Consider the following 19,610-nt stretch of genomic DNA (forward strand, 5'->3'; position numbering starts at 1 on the left):
GAAGGACGGGAAAACCTTGCTGAAAACCTCAGATGAAATTAAGCATCGATAGCATGAACACTTTCATGACCTTTTTCATAACACATCCAATGTTGATGTTGCTGCAATAGAAAGTATCCCTCAATGTTCCTTTTGTCCAGAACTTGATGTTGAACCGACTCTTGTGGAAACAGTTGACTGCATAAAACAGATAAACTCGAACAAAGCCCCTGGGCTGGATGGCATCCCTGTTGAGCTGCTGATACATGGTGGTGTCAATGTACATTGTGTGGTCCACTCTTTGATACTGTCAGTATGGCAGGGTGACCCGGTTGCCCAAGATTGGGTAGATGCCATCTTGGTTATGTTGTACAAAGGAAAGGGTACAAGATCTGATTGTGGAAATTATCGAGGTATCTCGCTGCTGAGTGCGGTTGGAAAGGTATTTGCATGGCTCTTGCTAAACCGACTGGAAAAGTATGTATGTCCTAATATCCTTCCGGAATCCCAGTCTGGTTTTAGAGGTGGGCGAGGAACTGTGGATATGGTGTTTTCTGCTAGACAGCTCTTGGAAAAATGTATTGAACAGCGTATGCCTCTTTGCCAGGTGTTTGTGGACTTAACCAAGGCGTTTGACACAGTCAACCGTGAGGCTCTCTGGAAAGTGCTGGAAAAATTTGGCTGTACACCTGTTTTTACAGACAAGTTCAAGCAACTTCATCATAGTATGAAAGGTCGCGTCAACTTCAATGGTCAGCTTTCGGAAGAATTCCCCATTGATAATGGTGTGAAGCAGGGTGATATAGCTGCACCAACATTGTTTTCGCTCTATTTGACTGCTGTGCTCTGGTATGGTTTCCACGATTGTGATATGGGTGTTTATATTAGATTCCGAACGACTGGAAAGGTGTTCAACCTCAGAAGATTCCAAGCCAAAACACTTGTTAGTGATGGACTTGTTAGGGAACTGCTGTATGCTGATGATGCTGACCTGGTAACACACTCCCCGGTAGATATGCAACTAGTGATGGATCTCTTTACAAATGCTTGTACCTGCTTCGGACTGACAGTTAGCATTAAGAAAACTAAAGTCATGTACACTCCCGCTCCCAATGATCTGTATGTGGAACCTGATATCTTCGTCTGTGGAAAGCGCCTTGAAGTCGTAAAAAATTTTGTCTACCTTGGGAGTGCCTTATCAAATGATGGCACTCTTAATGCAGAAATAAGACAGAGAATCAGCAAGGCATCTAACGCTTTTGGATGGTTACAAGATAGAGTCTGGTCTGACGGTGATCTGACTCTGACAACTAAAATTTCAGTATATCAAGCATGTGTAGTACCATCCCTACTCTATGCATCTGAAACTTGGACCTTGTACCGGTCACATATAGAATTGCTCGAGAGGTTCCATCAGCACTGACTTAGACACATTCTTGGTTTAAAGTGGTATAGCTTTGTCCCTGATACATATGTCTTAAAAAAGGCCAAAACAACCAGTATTGCTACCATTGTTATTAAGAACCAGTTGCATTGGGCGGGTCATCTCATCTGGTTTGAAGACTATCGTCTCCCAAAACAATTGTTCTATGGTGAGCTCTTTCTTGGAAAAAGACCCCAGCACAGGCCCAAAAAACGTTTCATGATAGCATCAAGGAGAGTCTGGTGAGCTTTCATATTCCTGTTGACAGTTGGGAGTCCCTAGCGTATGATCGCAAGCAGTGGAGGACACTGATATACAGGGGTGCAGAACACTATGAAGCAGCCAAAATAGACCGAGAGAAGCTTAAGAGAGCATGTAGGAAATGCCAAACCTTGCTGTTCAACCATGGAGATCTCTGGATCTGTAAGGTGTGTGATCAGGCTCTGTTGTCTAAGGCAGATTTTGTTAATCACATGAAAGCCCACGATAATACAGGTTCTGCTGCTGTTAGTCTCATACAAATCAGTGAGCGTTTTCAGTGTCATGTCTGCTGGAGGGTGTGCAAGTCGCTGGCAGGGCTAAAAAGTCATATTCGGGCACATGGACTTTTAGTGACTGAGGGAGTGGCTCTCGTCTGACAAGACGTTGCAATCATCATATATATGTATGTATATGTATGCATATATATATGTATATATGAATGTATATGTATGCATATATATATGTATATAGATATATGTATATGTATGTGTCTAAGTATATGTATATATGTGTGTGTATATATATATATGATTGTTGAGCTGGATTAAATCCGACGATATGAAATAAAATGGAGGTGGAAGGACCTGAATACTCAACGTTTCGCCCGATTTATGCGGGCTTATATATATATATATATATATATATATATATATATATGTACATATATATGTGTGTATATGTATATATGTGTGTGTGTATGTATATATATATACATATGTGTATGTATGTGTGTATATATGTACATATGTGTGTGTGTATATATATATGTGTGTATATATATATATGTACATATATGTGTGTATATATATATATACATACATGCATGCATGCATATGAATATATAAATATATGTATATATACCTACATGTATGCATATGAATATATATATATATATGTATATATATATATATGTATATATATGTATATGTATATATATATATATATATATATATGTATATATATATGTATATATATATATATGTATATATACATGTATGCGTATCAATATATAAATATATGTATATATACATGTATGGGTATAAATATATGTATATATACACGTATATATATGCTACTGTTACCATGTAACCCAGAACTACCTGCATGGTTGGGTCACCGGCGACTAAACTGGTTCCCCTACAAAACTTGTTTGGTGAGGAGGGTGGCTAGTCTCCCTGGAGGATTAAAAACAAGACCTTCCAAAGGCAAATGAACCCTTTTTTGGGGTCAGCGGCCAACTAACACCATGTGTGTTGGGGTGGAGAGGGCTCCCATAAGCTGTGGTGAAGGCAACTTTTTTAGGAGAAACAAATCTCTGATTTAAAAAACCATAAAGTGGGAGACCAGTAGCCGCATTAAGCTGGTCTGCAGTTTAATTTGGTGCTGGCTATCTTGCTCTTGCTTGTTGCTGGATCTCAACATTTTGAACCGAGAGAGAGACTTAACTTATCTGTGTATAGATACTCCCTCAGGCATTTGTCTATAAAAATGGTCCTGTGGCGATGGAGAAGTTGTGATGTGTGGAGTCTTGAAATGCTGGAAAAATGTAATAATTAATCTCAATGACTGTCTTCAATGTCATGCCTGCTTGAGCGTGTGAATTCACCGGTAGGACTAAAAAAAATAAATAAAAAAGAAAAAAGTCATTTTTGGGCTCATGGACTTTAAGTGTCTGAGGGAGTGGCACTCGTCTGACAAGACGTTGCAATCATCATCATATATATATATATATATATATATATATATATATATATATACGTTTTTCTTGTTTGACAAAAACTGGAAACATTCTGAGGGCCGCTGCAAAAAAGGTAGGCTCTCTCTACCGTGCTAGAAAACTACTGACACCTGAAAGTATCCTGTATCTCTATAAGGCCACCATTCGCCCATGTATGGAGTATTGTTGTCACATCTGGGCTGGTGCATCTACTACTAGTCTCTCGCTCCTAGACAAGGTTAAAAAAAGTCGCCAATCTGATAGGCCCTGAACTGGCATCTAAGCTTCAACCTCTGTCCCATCGACGAAACGTTGCATCCCTCTGCTTGTTCTACAAGTATTTTAATGGTGAATGCTCTGACGAGCTGCAGACACTTGTGCCCCCACGACACCCTCGACAAACCCGACAGGCAGCTAAATCCCACCCCCACACAGTAGAGATCCCTAGATGTAAAAGATCTTTCTACTCCAGTAGTTTCTTCCCCAGAACCGCTAGACTCTGGAATTCCATTCCAGAATCCTGCTTCCCTAACTGCACTGACATGCAGAAGTTCAAGTGCAACGCGAACCGACATCTTGCTGCCCAAATCCCTACATAGTGCCCCAGTAGTTGCTGACCCTGATAGTATCCCCCTACACCAGAGTGGCAATGTGCCTTGTTTGGGGTGAAAATGTAATAAAATAAAGAAAAAAAGAAAAGAAATCTTAGTTGATTAATTCGTTTAGTAAGACAAAAAGCCGTGTAGTTTAATGTCATGCCCGAGACAATTTACAATCTGTTATTATTGTTTATTCATATTTTCCTTTTGTGTTGTTTTGACTTCTCAGTTTGGGTTTCTGAAAATAGTTAAATTCCAAAAAGTTTGGCTATAAAATGTATTAATTTTATCCTTTTTATAGGTTTAGTGAAAATGTTGGCTATATTCTTCTCAGATGTTACATAACTAAGAGTAATATGTTTTTTACTTATTTCATCCCTTATGAAATGATATCTGATAAATATTCGTCGACCTTTGATAAATCATAGAATTATTTGCTAATAAGATACTACTCTAGTTTTCACAATGAATTACTATTGGTTTTTTACTTAATCTGATTTTAAAATAGATATTAGAAGGGTGCTTAGAAAAATTGCCTCCTGTGCCGAGTGCGTAAGGGCCACAAACTCTACTTCACATGTAGAAAGGGAAACAATTTGTTTTTTAGTTTTTCAGATCATAGGTCTAGTCTTTGACAGTCTAAAACAGTATCCCATAATACTTTTTCTATCCGTAGAATTACCCCAATCCGAATTGAAAATCCTTCTAAATTTAGAGGATATGTTGACTTGTTAAATATTAAAGATTGTTAGTTGGCTCCTTTTAGATAACAAGGGACTTGTTTTGCATGAGTAAAGTCTTTAATTGTCGGTTTTGATAAGTTTTAAGATAGCTTTGTTATAGTGTAACATATCACGTCTAGTGGCAGTCATCAAATAGATTAAACTTCCAATAATTTTTCTGTATAATCGATCATCTACTAATTTAGTTTCGGACTCTATATTTTTATTCATCAATCTCAGCAGTAGTTGTATGCGGTTTGCAACCTTGCATTCCGAACTTGAGCAGAATTTTTTCAATGTACCATGATTGGTTCATTGTTATTTATACCGAGGAACCATGACAATTGTCCAAGATCGGCTATTTTAAATTTTTTATTCAATTCATTTTTAACATCTTTTAAAGTGTTGTCACAATTTGAGAACCCAAAAAAACAAAATGAACGATTTATTACCTATATTTTTGGTATATATACACACGTCTTTGAGACATTGTTTGAATTCTTCTTATATTAAATAATTATGGAGTGTTAGATTCCAATTGTGAGTGCTTTGTTTTAGACCATACAGCAATATATTCAGTTTCCATACAAAATTTTTATTTTTCATTTTAAATCCCTCTGGAGAGTAAATATAAACCTCACAGTCAATCAGAGCATTTAAATAAGCATTTTTTACACTTATTTGATGTATTTTTAAATTGTATTGAGCAGTAAATTGTAATAAAATTCTAATTGATGTTAAATTTGTCATTGATGAAAATATGGCAAAATATTCCACTCCAGAAATTTGTGAAAAATCTTTTGCAACAAATCTTGCTTTAAAAGTTTCACTGCCAGAGGCTGTGATTTTTTTTTTTTTGGAGAAACCCCAGCGAGAAGAAATTATATTCTTATCCTTTGGTTTTGCCACTATTTCATATGTATTATTTTCAGATAAAGCTTTCAATTCGGATTTCATAGCTTTTTTCCATTCTTGGTGATTTTCTGAATTAACCGCCTCATTATAACTTTCTGGTGCACTTTTCAACGAGTAACAGTAATCCACTATGTAGTCTTGTATATTTTCAATTTTTAAGAAGTCTGGCCTTTTTCACTCCCTTATCGGGTATCGACGTGTCTGGTTAATATTTACGTCAGTAGTTTTACTGCGATTGTTGTCAGTATTAATACTTTCATTGTGATCAATTAAGATACTAAGTAATATTTCCTCACGTTTTTTGTCCACTGGTTCTTCATTTTCTAAATTCAATGTATCATTGAATTTTACACATCTAACCTTTTTTAGGATATTTTGGTCTGGAAAGTAGATTAAATATGCCGGACTGCATTTATCCTTACCTATGAAAAGACCTTTTTCACTTTTAATAATTAGTTTACGGGTATTTTCTATAAATGCAAAGCAGTTTGAACCAAATATATGCATTTGGTTCAATTTTGGTTTTACACCACAAAACGCTTCATACAGAGTTTTTCCCAATCTTCTATTGAATGATCTATTTCTGATATATGTTGCTGCCTTTAAAGTGTATGTCCATAAACTATGCGCTAATTTCGATTTGATAAGTAGACATCTTGCCATCTTGAAAAGGGTCCACTATGCTCTTTCAGCAGTGTCATTTTGAAATGAAGAATACGGTGCTGATTTTTCATGCTTAATATGGTGGTTAATTAATAGAAGTCCAAAGTCTTTACTAGTAAATTCAGTCCCATTGTCTGATCGAATACATTTTACCGAGGCGTACAGGACGATATAAGCTAGATATTTCTTAGTGGCGAGGATAGTGTCGGATTTGTTTTTTAGAAAATAAACTATAATTAAACCTAAATAATCGTCAACAAAATTAAAAAAATACCTTATATTATTTCTTCCCATCGGGCTTATCAGACCAGCCAAATCACATGGCACAAGTGAGAGAATTTTCTTGGTGCTTATGGCCTCGGTATTTATAAAAAAGGATTAGAGGTGGGAAAGGATGCCATAGAGGTCACAACAAAGCATACATGAAATGAACAACGTTGGAAGTGTGTAGATTCTGACTCCATATAATTAAAGACAGACAAATATTGAAGGTTGAGAACCGATTTTATTTACTACTAACAGTTTGTATTAGAAGAGGCAAAGTGTTTGTAGGATGGAATGTGATTCAACGAAGAATGGATTGTCCGATGGAGATATTTGACAGTTTGTATTATGGTGAAATGTTCGTAAAATGTTTGCAGGTATGTACAATTTAACAAGGAATGAATGTTCGTAAACTGTTTGAGGGCATGTATGAATTGACAAGAAATGAATGTTCGTAAAATGTAACTTATCTTTTGGACGATGGAGATGGTTAGGGTAGTCCGGTCATCCCGCTGTCGGTGATGCGTATCCTGGCTTGTAACTGGAAAGCAGGTAACTTTTTCATCAGCAGCTAGCAGCTCGGCGTCTTCGTCTTCTTTTTTTCCTCCTCTCTTCTTTGGTTTGTATGAATTAGGCAGTGTTTAGAATTGAAGACGTTTGGCCCATAACATGAGAGCATAATCAGCTTCAGTTCACTGGTGCCTTATTTCTTTTTCTTCTTCATTATGTCTCTTCAGGTTTGGTGACAGAATCCGTCCATAACGTTCACTGACGCAGCGGGGCGAGTTCTCTTCTCTTCATCTCTTTAGGTCGGGTGGGAGAATCTGTCCGTGCATTCATTGACGCAGCAGGGTGAATCTCCTCTTCCCTCCTTTTGGTTCCCTCAAATCCCTCGTTTTATTGTGGCACACCGGCTCCCAGTGACTGTGATATTTGAGGTGTTTATTTTAGGTGCAGAGCTCTGCCATTGATTGATAATTATTTTGTGGTTATCTTATTTTTTTTCTTCCCAAGCGGAAGCGATGCATGGAGCCATGTGCAAACGACGATTTTTCATTTTGTCTCTCATGGTGGATGCGTTAACATCCGGTTCGCTGTTAATTCTCATCATGTTCCCACACACATCGCCACCCGAAATAGTGGAGCTATTCCGAGAGTGTCCGTGAGGATTTTGGTGGATAGTAGTAGTCTATGCTTTTGATGAGTTTTTGTTCCTACCTCCTTTATATATAATAGACGTAGTCCTTTTTTTTTTTTTATGAAGGTTGGTGTTTGTATAATTGTTCGCCAATTCTTATTTTAGTCACGTAAATTATTTGAGCAAAAAAAAAAAAATAGGTTCTCGTAACTTCAGCAATAATACGTCTGTCCTTTTATTATTATTATTTATTTATTTTTGGAATGTGCGATTTCATCGTGGTCGGCGGATTCACCATTTATTGGCGGTCTAGGGTATAGAAGGAAATACGTGTTCCTCTCACGTTCGAGTGTCACCACTTATGGCCTCGGTGGTTATAAAAAGGGTTAGGTGTGGGAGGGACGCCATAGAGGTCACAACAAAGCATACATGAAATGAACAACGTTGGAAGTGTGTAGATTCTGACTCCATATAATTAAAGACAGACGAATATTGAAGGTTGAGAACCGATTTCATTTACTACTAACAACTTGTATTAGAAGAGGCAAAGTGTTTGTAGGATGGAATGTGATTCAACGAAAAATGGATTGTCCAATGAAGATATTTGACAGTTTGTATTACGGTGAAATGTTCGTAGAATGTTTGTCGGTATGTACGATTTAACAAGGAATGAATGTTCGTAAAATGTTTGTAGGTATGTATGAACTGACAAGGAATCAATGTTTGTAAACTGTTTGTAGGCATGTATGAATTGACAAGAAATGAATGTTCGTAAAATGTAACTTATCTTTTGGATGATGGAGATGGTTAGGGTAGGCCGGTCATCCTGCTGTCAGTGATGCGTGTCCTGGCTTGTAACTGGAAAGCGGGTGACTTTTTTATCAGCAGCTAGCAGCTCGGCATCTTCATCTTCTTTTTTTCCTCCTCTCTTCTTTGGTTTGTATGAATTAGGCAGTGTTTAGAATTGAAGACGTTTGGCCCATAACATGAGAGCATAATCAGCTTCAGTTCACTGGTGCCTTATTTCTTTTTCTTCTTCATTATGTCTCTTCAGGTTTGGTGACAGAATCCGTCCATACATTCACTGACGCAGTGGGGCGAGTTCTCTTCTCTTCATCTCTTTAGGTCGGGTGGGATAATCTGTCCGTGCGTTCACTGACGTAGCAGGGCGAATCTCCTCTTCCCTCCTTTTGGTTCCCTCATTCCCTCGTTTTATTGTGGCACACCGGCTCCCAGTGACTGTGATATTTGAGGTGTTTATCTTAGGTGCAGAGCTCTGCCATTAGTTGATAATTATTTTGTGGTTATCTTATTTTTTTTCTTCCCAAGCGGAAGCGATGCATGGAGCCATGTGCAAATGACGATTTTTCATTTTGTCTCTCATGGTGGATGCGTTAACATCCGGTTCGCTGCTAATTCTCATCATGTTCCCACACGTTTTTGTCTGGTGTTTTGCTTATATATTTTGTCATTTTCCCCTGTGCACAAACATCACAATTTGGGAGATCGTCTGAAGGTATTATTTTTATGCCTTCGACTACATTTGGTAATTTTTTAATATCAGCTGTATTGCAGTGTCCTAGAATTTTATGCCAGGTTTTTAAGTCGTGACAGGCAGTTTTTGAGGGAACCATACTTTTTAAATAATATAGTCGGCCATTTTCTTTAATGTCAAATACAATTCCATTAGGGTATATCAATTTTGACTTGCTTTGGCCAAACGTTATATTCCCACCTTGTTTAATGGCAGCCTGCACGGAAAATATGTCTTGCTTAAATGTAGGTATGAAAAGAGCATTTTTAAGAATGCAGTTACAAATTTCGCCTTTATTATTTTTTAGTGATATTTTAACATCGCCTCTTTTCAAGACTATATCATTTACTTGACTACCGTCGGCCAGTTCAACAAAATGACTTTGTGGATTAAAGTATGAATCAAACTTAATAAAATCAAATTTCTTGGTGATAATGTGTGCTGTGCTGTAGCACCACAGTCTACAAGGAGATTTTTACCGTTTGTGGTAATGTCAAAGTTACATGTGAATAGAAATGTATATTCTTCATCAAAGTTCTCAACATCATTTATGGTGTCCATTTTTGAGCTTTTATATCGACATCGGAAACTTTTGCGGTTGGGTCGTCCACAATTATCGCAGATAATTTTATTCTTTTTCTTGGGAAAATTACTTTTGGGGAAAACATTGTGGTGAGATGCGTAATTTGGTGGTTTCGGTTTTCGAGAAGCATTTTTTAACTTAATGATATTGCTGGAGTTATTATTGTCTATGAGCATCTGATTCATCTCTTCATAACTATGCACTGCCACTTTAAATTCACTGAAATTTATGGGTTTGTCTTTTTGCATTATAACAGTTGTAAATGGTTTAAAATCGTCTGAAAGTCCCTTGAAGGTCATTGATATCAACAGGCTATCGCTTACTATTTCAACTGAGAGTTTTAAGGCATTGGCGGTTGTTTCTGCCCTTATAACGTAGTCGGTAATAGTTTCATCCTCGTTACATTTTAGAGACGTTAGTTCTGTATATAGTGATATAATTTTCAGTTTCCCTTTTGATAAATAATGCTCTCTTAATATGTTCAATGCTTTCCGTCCATCATCCAAGGCATCTCTTATAATCGTCTCAGCATTGAATCAGTTCTACAAAAACAGTTGCATTCTTTTTGCCTCAACAAAAATTGTTTAGGCCACCCCGTCAGTATTCCCCGGTCAGTACGCCTCAGGTGACAAGCAATAAACTTGACCCACCCAAAAGCTGCATAGCAAGGCCTGGGAGGGTGGACCTCCTGGGTGATACCCAAGCGGTGTACCTCAGTCTGACAGGTACAGGGCCAGTTCCCAGCCCAACATCTGTTGGGCTGAGTGTCAAGAACGGATCCTTGATGAGTACTTTCTACCTAGTCTCCAAGCTGCTGAAGCAGCAAGGAGACTATCCTCACTTTAATGACGTTTTGACTCGAATGATTTCGATGATCGTTTTTATAACCACAGTCAGAAGCTTCAAAAGTTATAAAAAATGTCAAATTTTGGATTCAATCAGTTTGCCGTCAGCTTCTGTCTCAAAATGACTGCATCCGAAATGCATTGATTCTTCGCCGCCATCTTTGTTACTAAGAATTACTCAACACTCGAAATCATAACTGCATTGAATCTCTGTCGATTTGATTTACTGCCGCCATCTTTGTTCAACATAATGTCTCAACACTTAACTTTTTAAAGGCTGTGGTAAGTGGTTTCATGGTTATCGTACTTGACTCACTGTCTTTAGGTTTTGGTTTCAATCTCAGTTCGAGTTGTTTTTTTGTTTTATTTACTAGAAGTGAACTGTTTAGAAAAAACTTAATACTTATATGCACATGTCTCAGTTGCTTTCTGTTTTTTACTTCATTTATTTTTTTAAAGAAATTTAGCATTACGTTTACTACTGGGCAATGCCGGGTACATCTTGAATTTTTTTATATTTTGCATACAGTGATGAAAGCCTCTCAAATCAAAGTGCATTATCAGTTCTGATACTACACTTTGATTTGTTCTGTTTTCGATAAGTGAAGCAGAAATTCTTCTAGACTAAGCTAATTTAAATTTTTTTTCTTAATCCAGTATGACATTTTGAGTGAGCGAGATTTCCTCCCACATTAAAAAAATATCCTGTGTCTTACTCGTCCGTCTTTTTGGAGCGGCAATTAAATGGGAGCACTTGTCTCTTTTTTAGAGATGCGAGATGCACCTCTGTAGTAGCAGCGACACTTCACGGTTTACCAGTTCGAATCATTGGCTTATATAAGCCCAGTGTTGATTGGTGCTAGTCAACTTCCCTTCTGGCTTGCCCAATCAGAGGCCATGTTTCCGGCAAGCTGAGCATATGACAGTTTATAAAAAGGTTAAATGCATAGCAACTCTCTCTTTCTGTCCATCTTTCGGTACTCACAACGTGTTACAGGACTAAGACCAATCCCCAAACTTCTCTCTTTGCAGGTGCAACAAAACCCACCTCGGCCTTTAGCCCTGGGTTCGACTTTATCAAGAAAAGTTCATTGTGGCTGCCAACAGACCCAAACTTTAACACACATATATGAACTTTTTCTCTTTCAACAGGACTGAACCTTTGATTTCTGTCCATACACATGGACTCATGGTACTACTAACCTTCCTTTTCTCTCCACTCTTACTAAACGAAGATAATCATTAAAGTTGTTATTAAGTGTTAGAATGAGATTTTATCTTCCTATTCAACACCTCTATTTATATTAATAATAAATGAAGACATAGCAGAGAAGGAAAGACAAAACCTGTTTTGAAACAACAATTAAGAGGTTTATTTCAGTAGCAGAAAGTCAAACAGTGTCTGAGTGAGGAAAATGAAGAGTTGAAAGTTCTTTGTGCTGTTGAAGGTCAGACAGCTGTTATCTTCAGACCGTTAATGCTAGAGCGTCCAGTGGACAGGGATAGGAGAGAGGGAGAAAAGACATGTCTTTCTTAGATATTTACTGGGTTCATTTTGCTGATTGATCAAAAGATTCCAAAAGGTGCTGAAAAGGTTCCTTAGGTAATAGATGAAATCAACGCGCTCTGCAAGCTGGTTAGTTAGTGTGTGGCCAAATCACTCAGCAGGGACATTGATTCATGAAAGAAAATAAATCTTTAAAGGAGTTATGTTTGAAGGCTATATCAATGTGGTTTGAAGGAAACACTGTGGACACAAGTTAGTACATAAAAGAATAATGGCAATATTAGAAGAAATTTTCAATAATTTTATGTTTATTTACCAACATAATGTGTCATACAAGATAGTAGGTATTGATGTCCGTAATTTTCGAGAGTAGTATCTCTTCTTCAGAGAAGAAAATAAAAAGAAAATCATAATCTTAAAAAAAAAAATTTTTATCATCAATACACAATTTTATGTTATCTTTTTGAAAAATCGTAACTGTCATCTAATCTCTATGTTTACCAGAGTATCTTAGGCCTCCCCTTCAATGTCATCTGACTAATCCAATGAACTACAAGCATGCTAAAACTCACACTTGCCTTTTAATAATTCCTATTTTTTTTTACAAAGGAGTCATCACTTATCAAGGCCCAAAGGCCACTCGAAGATAAGGGTTGATGAGTGTATGGTGGTCACCAGGACACCAACGTAGCTATTGTTACTGGTGGAAATTGGGTATAATTTGATTATTGAAGGGGATGGCCTAACAAAACTTGTTTACATTGGACTTGATCCAGTGCAACTACAACAAGAGAACATTAGAGAGGTTGACAAGTTTGTGTACCTGGGCAGAATTGTCAGCAAGGAGGAACAGATGAGGACATCAAGCACCAGATAAGCAAAGCCAGACATGCCTTCAGCATCTTAAGAGGAATCTGGAGAACAACAGCCCTCTCACTCAAGAATAAGATCCAAATTTTCAGCACCAATGTGAAGTCGGTTCTACTCTATGGCTCAGAAACGTGGAGAGTGACCAAGGCCAACACTCACAAACTCCAGACATTCACCAACAGATGTCTCAGAAACATCCTAAACATCAGATGGCCTGAGACTATCTCCAATGAACAACTGTAGGACAAAATCAACCAAACCCCAATGGAGATAGAGATCAAAAAACGGAAATGGAACTGAATTGGCCACACCTTGCGGAAGCCCACATCCAACATCATCAAGCAGGCCCTTGAATGGAACCTGCAAGGCAAGCAAAAAATTGGTCGCCTGAGGCAGACATGGAAAAGAATCATTGAGGCTGAGACCAGGGCTGCCAGAATGACATAGGCCAAACTGAAGAGGACCAACCAGAACTAGGTCTGTTGGAGGAGTATTGTTGCGGCCATATGTTCCCCAAGAAATCAAGAGGCCTAAACCACGACCATCGAGAGTAAGAAGAAGGCCTGTTAACTGAAAAATGCCTGCAGGCAATGTAGGTAAGATTTGTCAGACTGTCAGTACTATATGAGGGTTAAATAACCCTCATATAGTACTAACAGTCTGACAAAAATGTTTTATTGCTCTTTTTCATTTGAAAAAGAGCAATAAAACATTTTAAAAAGAAAAAGGAACACAGTTCGATTAATACTAAAACTGAACTTTATTCAAATTATATAAATATTATCTATGTAAAATTAAGTAATTTTAAAGCAATATACAATTTAATACTGATAAAACTGAATTATGAAGTTAGAGAACCAACAATTAAAGAAACATTAAACACAAAGATTTTTTTGGCCTTCGGAGCAAGATCATAGTGTAGTATCTGTTTTGATGCTACACATCATCTTTTCTGTCCTCGGTCGGTGGAGGAGAAATGTTTCATGACTGAGATTATTTTTGTTCCTATTTAGAGTGCCCTTTACTGGGAAGCTGGATTTTCCCCACAAGATTATACAGGGTGAGCCAAAAAAAACAGAGGACATTCAATTGTTTTTCTGATCATTTTACAGTCAACGGAGAAAAAAAGGCCAAAGACCCTAGTGTTTTGATGTGATGTTTTGAATATAATAAACTAGTTATGACCAAAGTTTCATTTCATTCGGACAAAACACTAAGAAACGGGTCCTAATTAGAATTGGGGCCCGTTTTTTGGGGGGTCACCCTGTATGTTGAAATATTTAAATAACTGTTACTTTAAATACAGAAATTATATTTGAAGTTTTGGTTTTCTGTTCTTCTATGTCCATATATAACAAATAAATGCTATCAAAGGCAAGATAAGTTACTTTTCTACTTAACTGGATGTTTTTAGTGTTTTTATTTGATGTAACATGTTTATTTTGTATAGTTTTTAGAATCTGTGTATAGTAAAACAAACTCCCCAAAAAAGATACTATAAAAATTTAAGGCTTTGTATTACAAAATAATATTAGAAACACACTCAATATATGACATCCTATATCACAGTAATATATATTGAATGAGTTTTTAACAGTATTTTGTATAGTTTTTTAGTTTTAACTTATTTTTCCAAACTTAACGTATTCAACAGTGAGCTCTCCGCCATTTGTCTTTTTCAAATATATCGATAAATACTATGATTTTTGAACCGAATAAACATTTTACATTAAGTAAAAACACTAAAAACTTATCCAGTTAGATAGAAAAGTAATTTATCTTGCCTTTGATAACATTTATTTGTTATATATTTGTTTTTTGCCAACTTTTTAAAATCTATGTGTATAGTAAAACAACCCCCCTTTTTTTCATTAAATTGTTAGGTGAAAGTGCAAAATAGTTAGAAAGCCCCACCCCCACCCACCCCGTTAAAAATAGCTTTCTAAATATTTCAGCACGGTACATGCAACAACTATTTATAAGATAAAACAAGAAAATATTTATTTTTATTTAATGTACTCTTTATTTTTAGTTCATATTAAAACTAATTAAAACTGATTAGTTAATGAATTTTGGGTTTGTATTACTATATACATAGATTCGAAAAAGTGGTCAAAAATCAAATATATACCAAATAAATGTTATCAAAGGGAAGATAAGTTACTCTTCTACCTATCTGGAAAAGTTTTTAGTGGTTTTACTCACTTTAAAATGTGTAATCACTTTGAAAATCATACAATGTTTATCGATATATTTTAAAAAGAAAAATATCGGCATGATCACTATTGAACTTGGTAAGTTTGAGAAAATGAGTTCAAACAAATTATACAAAATACTGTTAGAAACTCACCGAATATATGCCCGCCTATGTCACGATAACGTATATTGAGCGAGTTTCTAACAGTGGTTTGTATAATTTTTTTGTTTAAATTCGTTTTCTCAAACTTACCGTGCACAACAGCAAGCATGCTGCCATTTGCATTTTTCAAATACATCAGTAAACACTTTATGTTTTTTGAGCTGAATAAACACTTTACATAAAATGAAAACAATAAAAAATTATCCAGTTTGGTAGAAAAGTAACTTATCTTGCCTTTGATAACATTTATTTGTTATATATTTGTTTCTTGACAACTTTTTCGAATCTATATGTATAATAAAACAAACCCTGAATTTTTAATTAATCTGTGTTGTTTGTACATCTCGGGAGAGAATAAAAATTTCCTATTTCATTTCCCGTTTCACTCATGTAAATTATTTACAGTTAAAATGTTATAAAAACAAAAATTTGAAGTTTTAAATATATTTCAAAGAAATAAATTATGCCCGGTGCTAAAATATTGAAAAATCATCGATCGTTAAAAAAAAAAAACCTGTTGTGAAAAATGCTAACTTTAAAATATTTGGAAATACTCAGTGAAAGTTTTATTTATTATTAAAAGAATGGACTGAAAAATATTTTATAAAAATTGTTTGTTTTGCAGTAAAAAAAATAAATAAATAAATAAAATGAAATATTCGACTTTCTCCGATAGAAATAAACGTTCAAAAACGAGTTTATTTACTATATTTTGTTAGATTAAAATTATCCCAATATGCAATTATAATAATTATTATCCAAATGGAGAATTGTTTTTTCTCTTTAGAAGAATATACATGGACATTCGGCAAGACAGCCATATTTTTTATGGCTGTTAGCGTGACCACATGGTTGAACACCGGAAACTTTCTATACCTACAAGTTGATCAGAAAGTGACATTACGCAGAGTTCCACAGGCAGGCAGGTCGAGGAAGGAAGTTTTGTTTATGGAATTTGCATTTAGATTTAGGCACAGATAGGGAGTGGTTGAAATTGTTGATAGTGGTTATAGAAAGACGAGTGTTCTTTCAATATTGTTTTGCTTTGATAACTCAACTATGGTTATTTAAAATTCGCAGGTGTAACTCCTGCTCCTTGCAATGCACATGAGACAATATTTCAAAGTATTTCTAAACAACAACATAAACAAAACTAATATTTCCAGTCACTGTTTGACACCAATTATAGTATCATAAGTCTAGCAGAAAGTCATCGTTCCTTTTTGACATAACATTCCTTGGTAAATATACAAAATAAAATTCCGTTTTTTTTTAAATACATACTTGTTATAATGTTAAAAAAATGATAAGCAAATTTCATGGAAAACAATCCAGTATATATTTTTTAAGATATTCGATTTTTTTTCTTGGAATCAGTAGATGACTTCAGAACCGCTATTCTTTTATATATATATATATATATATATATATATATATATATATATATATATATATATATATATATCAGAGGGAGTACATGTTAACATGAATTCAATAAACTGAATTTCTTAAATACTTAATAATAAAAAAAAAACTACTGGATTGTTTACTGTAAAATTTGGTTATGTTATTTTTATTTTTTTTTTTTTTGTTTTTTTTTTGGATACCAAGTATATATTTCCAAAAATTAGAATTTTATTAATTGTATTTACCAGAAAGTGTTATATTAAGAAGCACCAAGTTAGTCAATATTTGACATGTGGGAAAATGAATAATTAAATACTAATGTTTTCATCTTGATTTCAGGATTGTTTCAGACGCAACTTCATAAATGGGAGGAAGCTGATTCTCGCCGATGCTTCTAGCTTATGCAAATTCGGCATCACAGATTACAATCACATCAAAGTAAGTTTTAATTTTCGCTGCTTATTTGACATTCTTATGAATCACATTGTTTTGTTTTTCAAATTTATTTTACTAGAAAAACAAAAAGGTGGGTGGGAAGGGTCTATAGAATACAAAACAAACCAACTTTTACCAAATTAGATTTATGTAAAATGCCAAGTCAAACCGAGCTGTCTATTACTACCCAATGAAATAACAACTTTTCCCTAAGGATTAAAAAACAAATTGGTGCTTATTTAAAATTAAGCCTATTTTCAAAACAAAAAGAAAAAAAAAATCTTTAAAAAACTTTATGATGTACATATCTGTCACAGAATGAAGATGTCATATTCCCCCAAATCATGTAAATTTATCAAGCAGTTTTTTTTTTAACAAAGAAAATCAAATTTTATGATAGATTTTATGTTTCAATCCACCATGTTTTATAAATAAGAGGGAGACAACTCAATTTTAACTATTGAAATCAAAATCAGGCTCATTTCTTATTAAAATATCTAAAAATCGTTGAAAATGATTTTCTATATAAAACAATTACTTGATCAATTTATATGATTTTTGGAATATGACAGGTTCATTTTTTGACATACAATTTTTTCTGGAATTTAGTATTTAGGTTTAATTCTAAATAAGTACCAAAAAACTTTTTTCAATCATTTAAAAAAAAAATACACACCTGAATGTATTTTCTAATAAAGAAGGATTTGTATCAGAGAAAAGTAAATAAAGAAACAACTTTTTTAAATCATTTAAAAAAATACATTTGTGTATACACGAAATAATAATTATAAATACCTTGTTTATCTTAAAAATGCTCATTTCCCAAATAATTATTTTACATATATATATATATAAGTGAACATGTCTCTGTGTGTGTCTGTGTACATTTTCCTTCGCAATTTAATTTAATTTTCAGTCTACAGACTCGAAATTTGATATACAGGGTACTGAGATTTAGAAATTTGGCTGTTAAGGGGTTAAAGTTCAACGATTTGACCTTTGAGAACTCTACCAAACTCCTCCGACAATTTGGGGGTCTAAACACTTGAAATTTTAGATATAGGTTCCTTGGATATGAATCTAACTTAATAACTCGATTTGAGCTAAAAACAATAAATTTTAAGGGGTCAAAGTTAAAATTGACCGTTTTTTTTGTTTTTTTTTTTGCTTAGCATACACCTCGAAACACCCGAGAAACGCCGGGAACACATGCTAGTATATATATATATATATTGTGAAATACAATCTTTAGATGCCTATCAGGAGACCTTCATTGATGTACAACCGTCGTTGCCAATTTCAGGCTCCACATCATGTCGGCTCAGACAGCAACCCCAACTTGACTGAAGACACACCAGATTGCAGTCTTGAAAGCTATAAACTACATGTGCGAACATTGCAAAACATCATGTTCTAATAATCTTCAGTCTTTAACAACACATCAGCGGACATTAGCTAGTGTGTTTAAATAAACGTGCAGTCATGAAAAGTTACAAACAAATATTTCAAAGTTACTGTTGTGTTCATTGCATTTCGTAATAAATTCTTTTCCAAGGCTCTGTTTAAAATCAGTTAAAACACTGAAAACTTATCCAGGTAGGTAGGTAGGAGTGTAACTTATCTTGCCTTTGGTAACGTTTATTTGTTACTAACAGAATCTGTTTCTCAGCATTGCCTGAGGAGATATAAAAGGATGCTAACTGATTGAATTGCTAAGTTTTTTTATCTTTGCTTATATTATTGTTTAAAATTTCTTTTTATGTTTGCATCTACGTGCACACCTTAACCCCCCCCCCCCGGAAATTCACCGGGAACTTTGTTTTGTATTTGCATGTACATTTGAACTGGAACATTTAATATAATTTATGTATGTTATTTTAGTGCATTGGCCACAAAATGTAATTTTGTCTCGTCAGTTATTGAAATTGTATTTTTTTTTCTGAAATCTTCAGAAATGAAAAAAAAAAAAATCGTATAGTATGAAGTATTACTTCTCCTAGATGATGAAAAATTAAACCGTCCACCCTAAGTTTTGCATAAAAAGAACAATAAGGATCCACCCTTAATTTCCAAAACAAATCTTATAAATAGTATTTTAAAATGGTGGAAGCATTCGGTCTTCATTTTCTCTAATCTTTCCTTGTTTAAAAATTCCTTCTAGACTGAGGCAATTATAAATTTTTCTGGAATAAGTATTTTAAAACGCTGAAAGTATTCAGTATCGTGTTTACATTATCGATGCCTTAAATCAACGTTTCTATGTCATAGCTAGTGTACATGTCTTTAATAAATCTAGTAAAAATCAACGATTAGATTTTCGCAAATGTTTCGATGCATATTCACTTTTGTATGAATCTATAGGAAAAGTGCAGTTGTCATAAAATATATT

The 19,610-nt window shown here is 34.8% G+C and overlaps 1 protein-coding gene across 3 annotated transcripts in view; it reads left to right on the plus strand.

Annotated features, from left to right (window-relative positions):
• Positions 1 to 19,610, plus strand: part of LOC145280196 (sterile alpha motif domain-containing protein 15-like) — an 85,150-nt gene that overhangs the window by 49,042 nt on the left and 16,498 nt on the right. For 2 of the 3 annotated variants that reach the window (XM_080131962.1, XM_080131964.1), the window contains exon 2: positions 17,126 to 17,224. In XM_080131962.1, the coding sequence (XP_079988088.1) occupies positions 17,126 to 17,224 (99 nt within the window). Of the gene's footprint in view, positions 1 to 11,721; positions 11,836 to 17,125; positions 17,225 to 19,610 lie in introns of those variants that run through there. The other variant, XM_080131963.1, reaches the window with a different exon arrangement.

Source organism: Euprymna scolopes, chromosome 7 (assembly GCF_053919585.1).
Source record: "Euprymna scolopes isolate OS-2025 chromosome 7, ASM5391958v1, whole genome shotgun sequence".
In the NCBI taxonomy this organism is placed as follows: Eukaryota; Metazoa; Mollusca; class Cephalopoda; order Sepiida; family Sepiolidae; genus Euprymna; species Euprymna scolopes.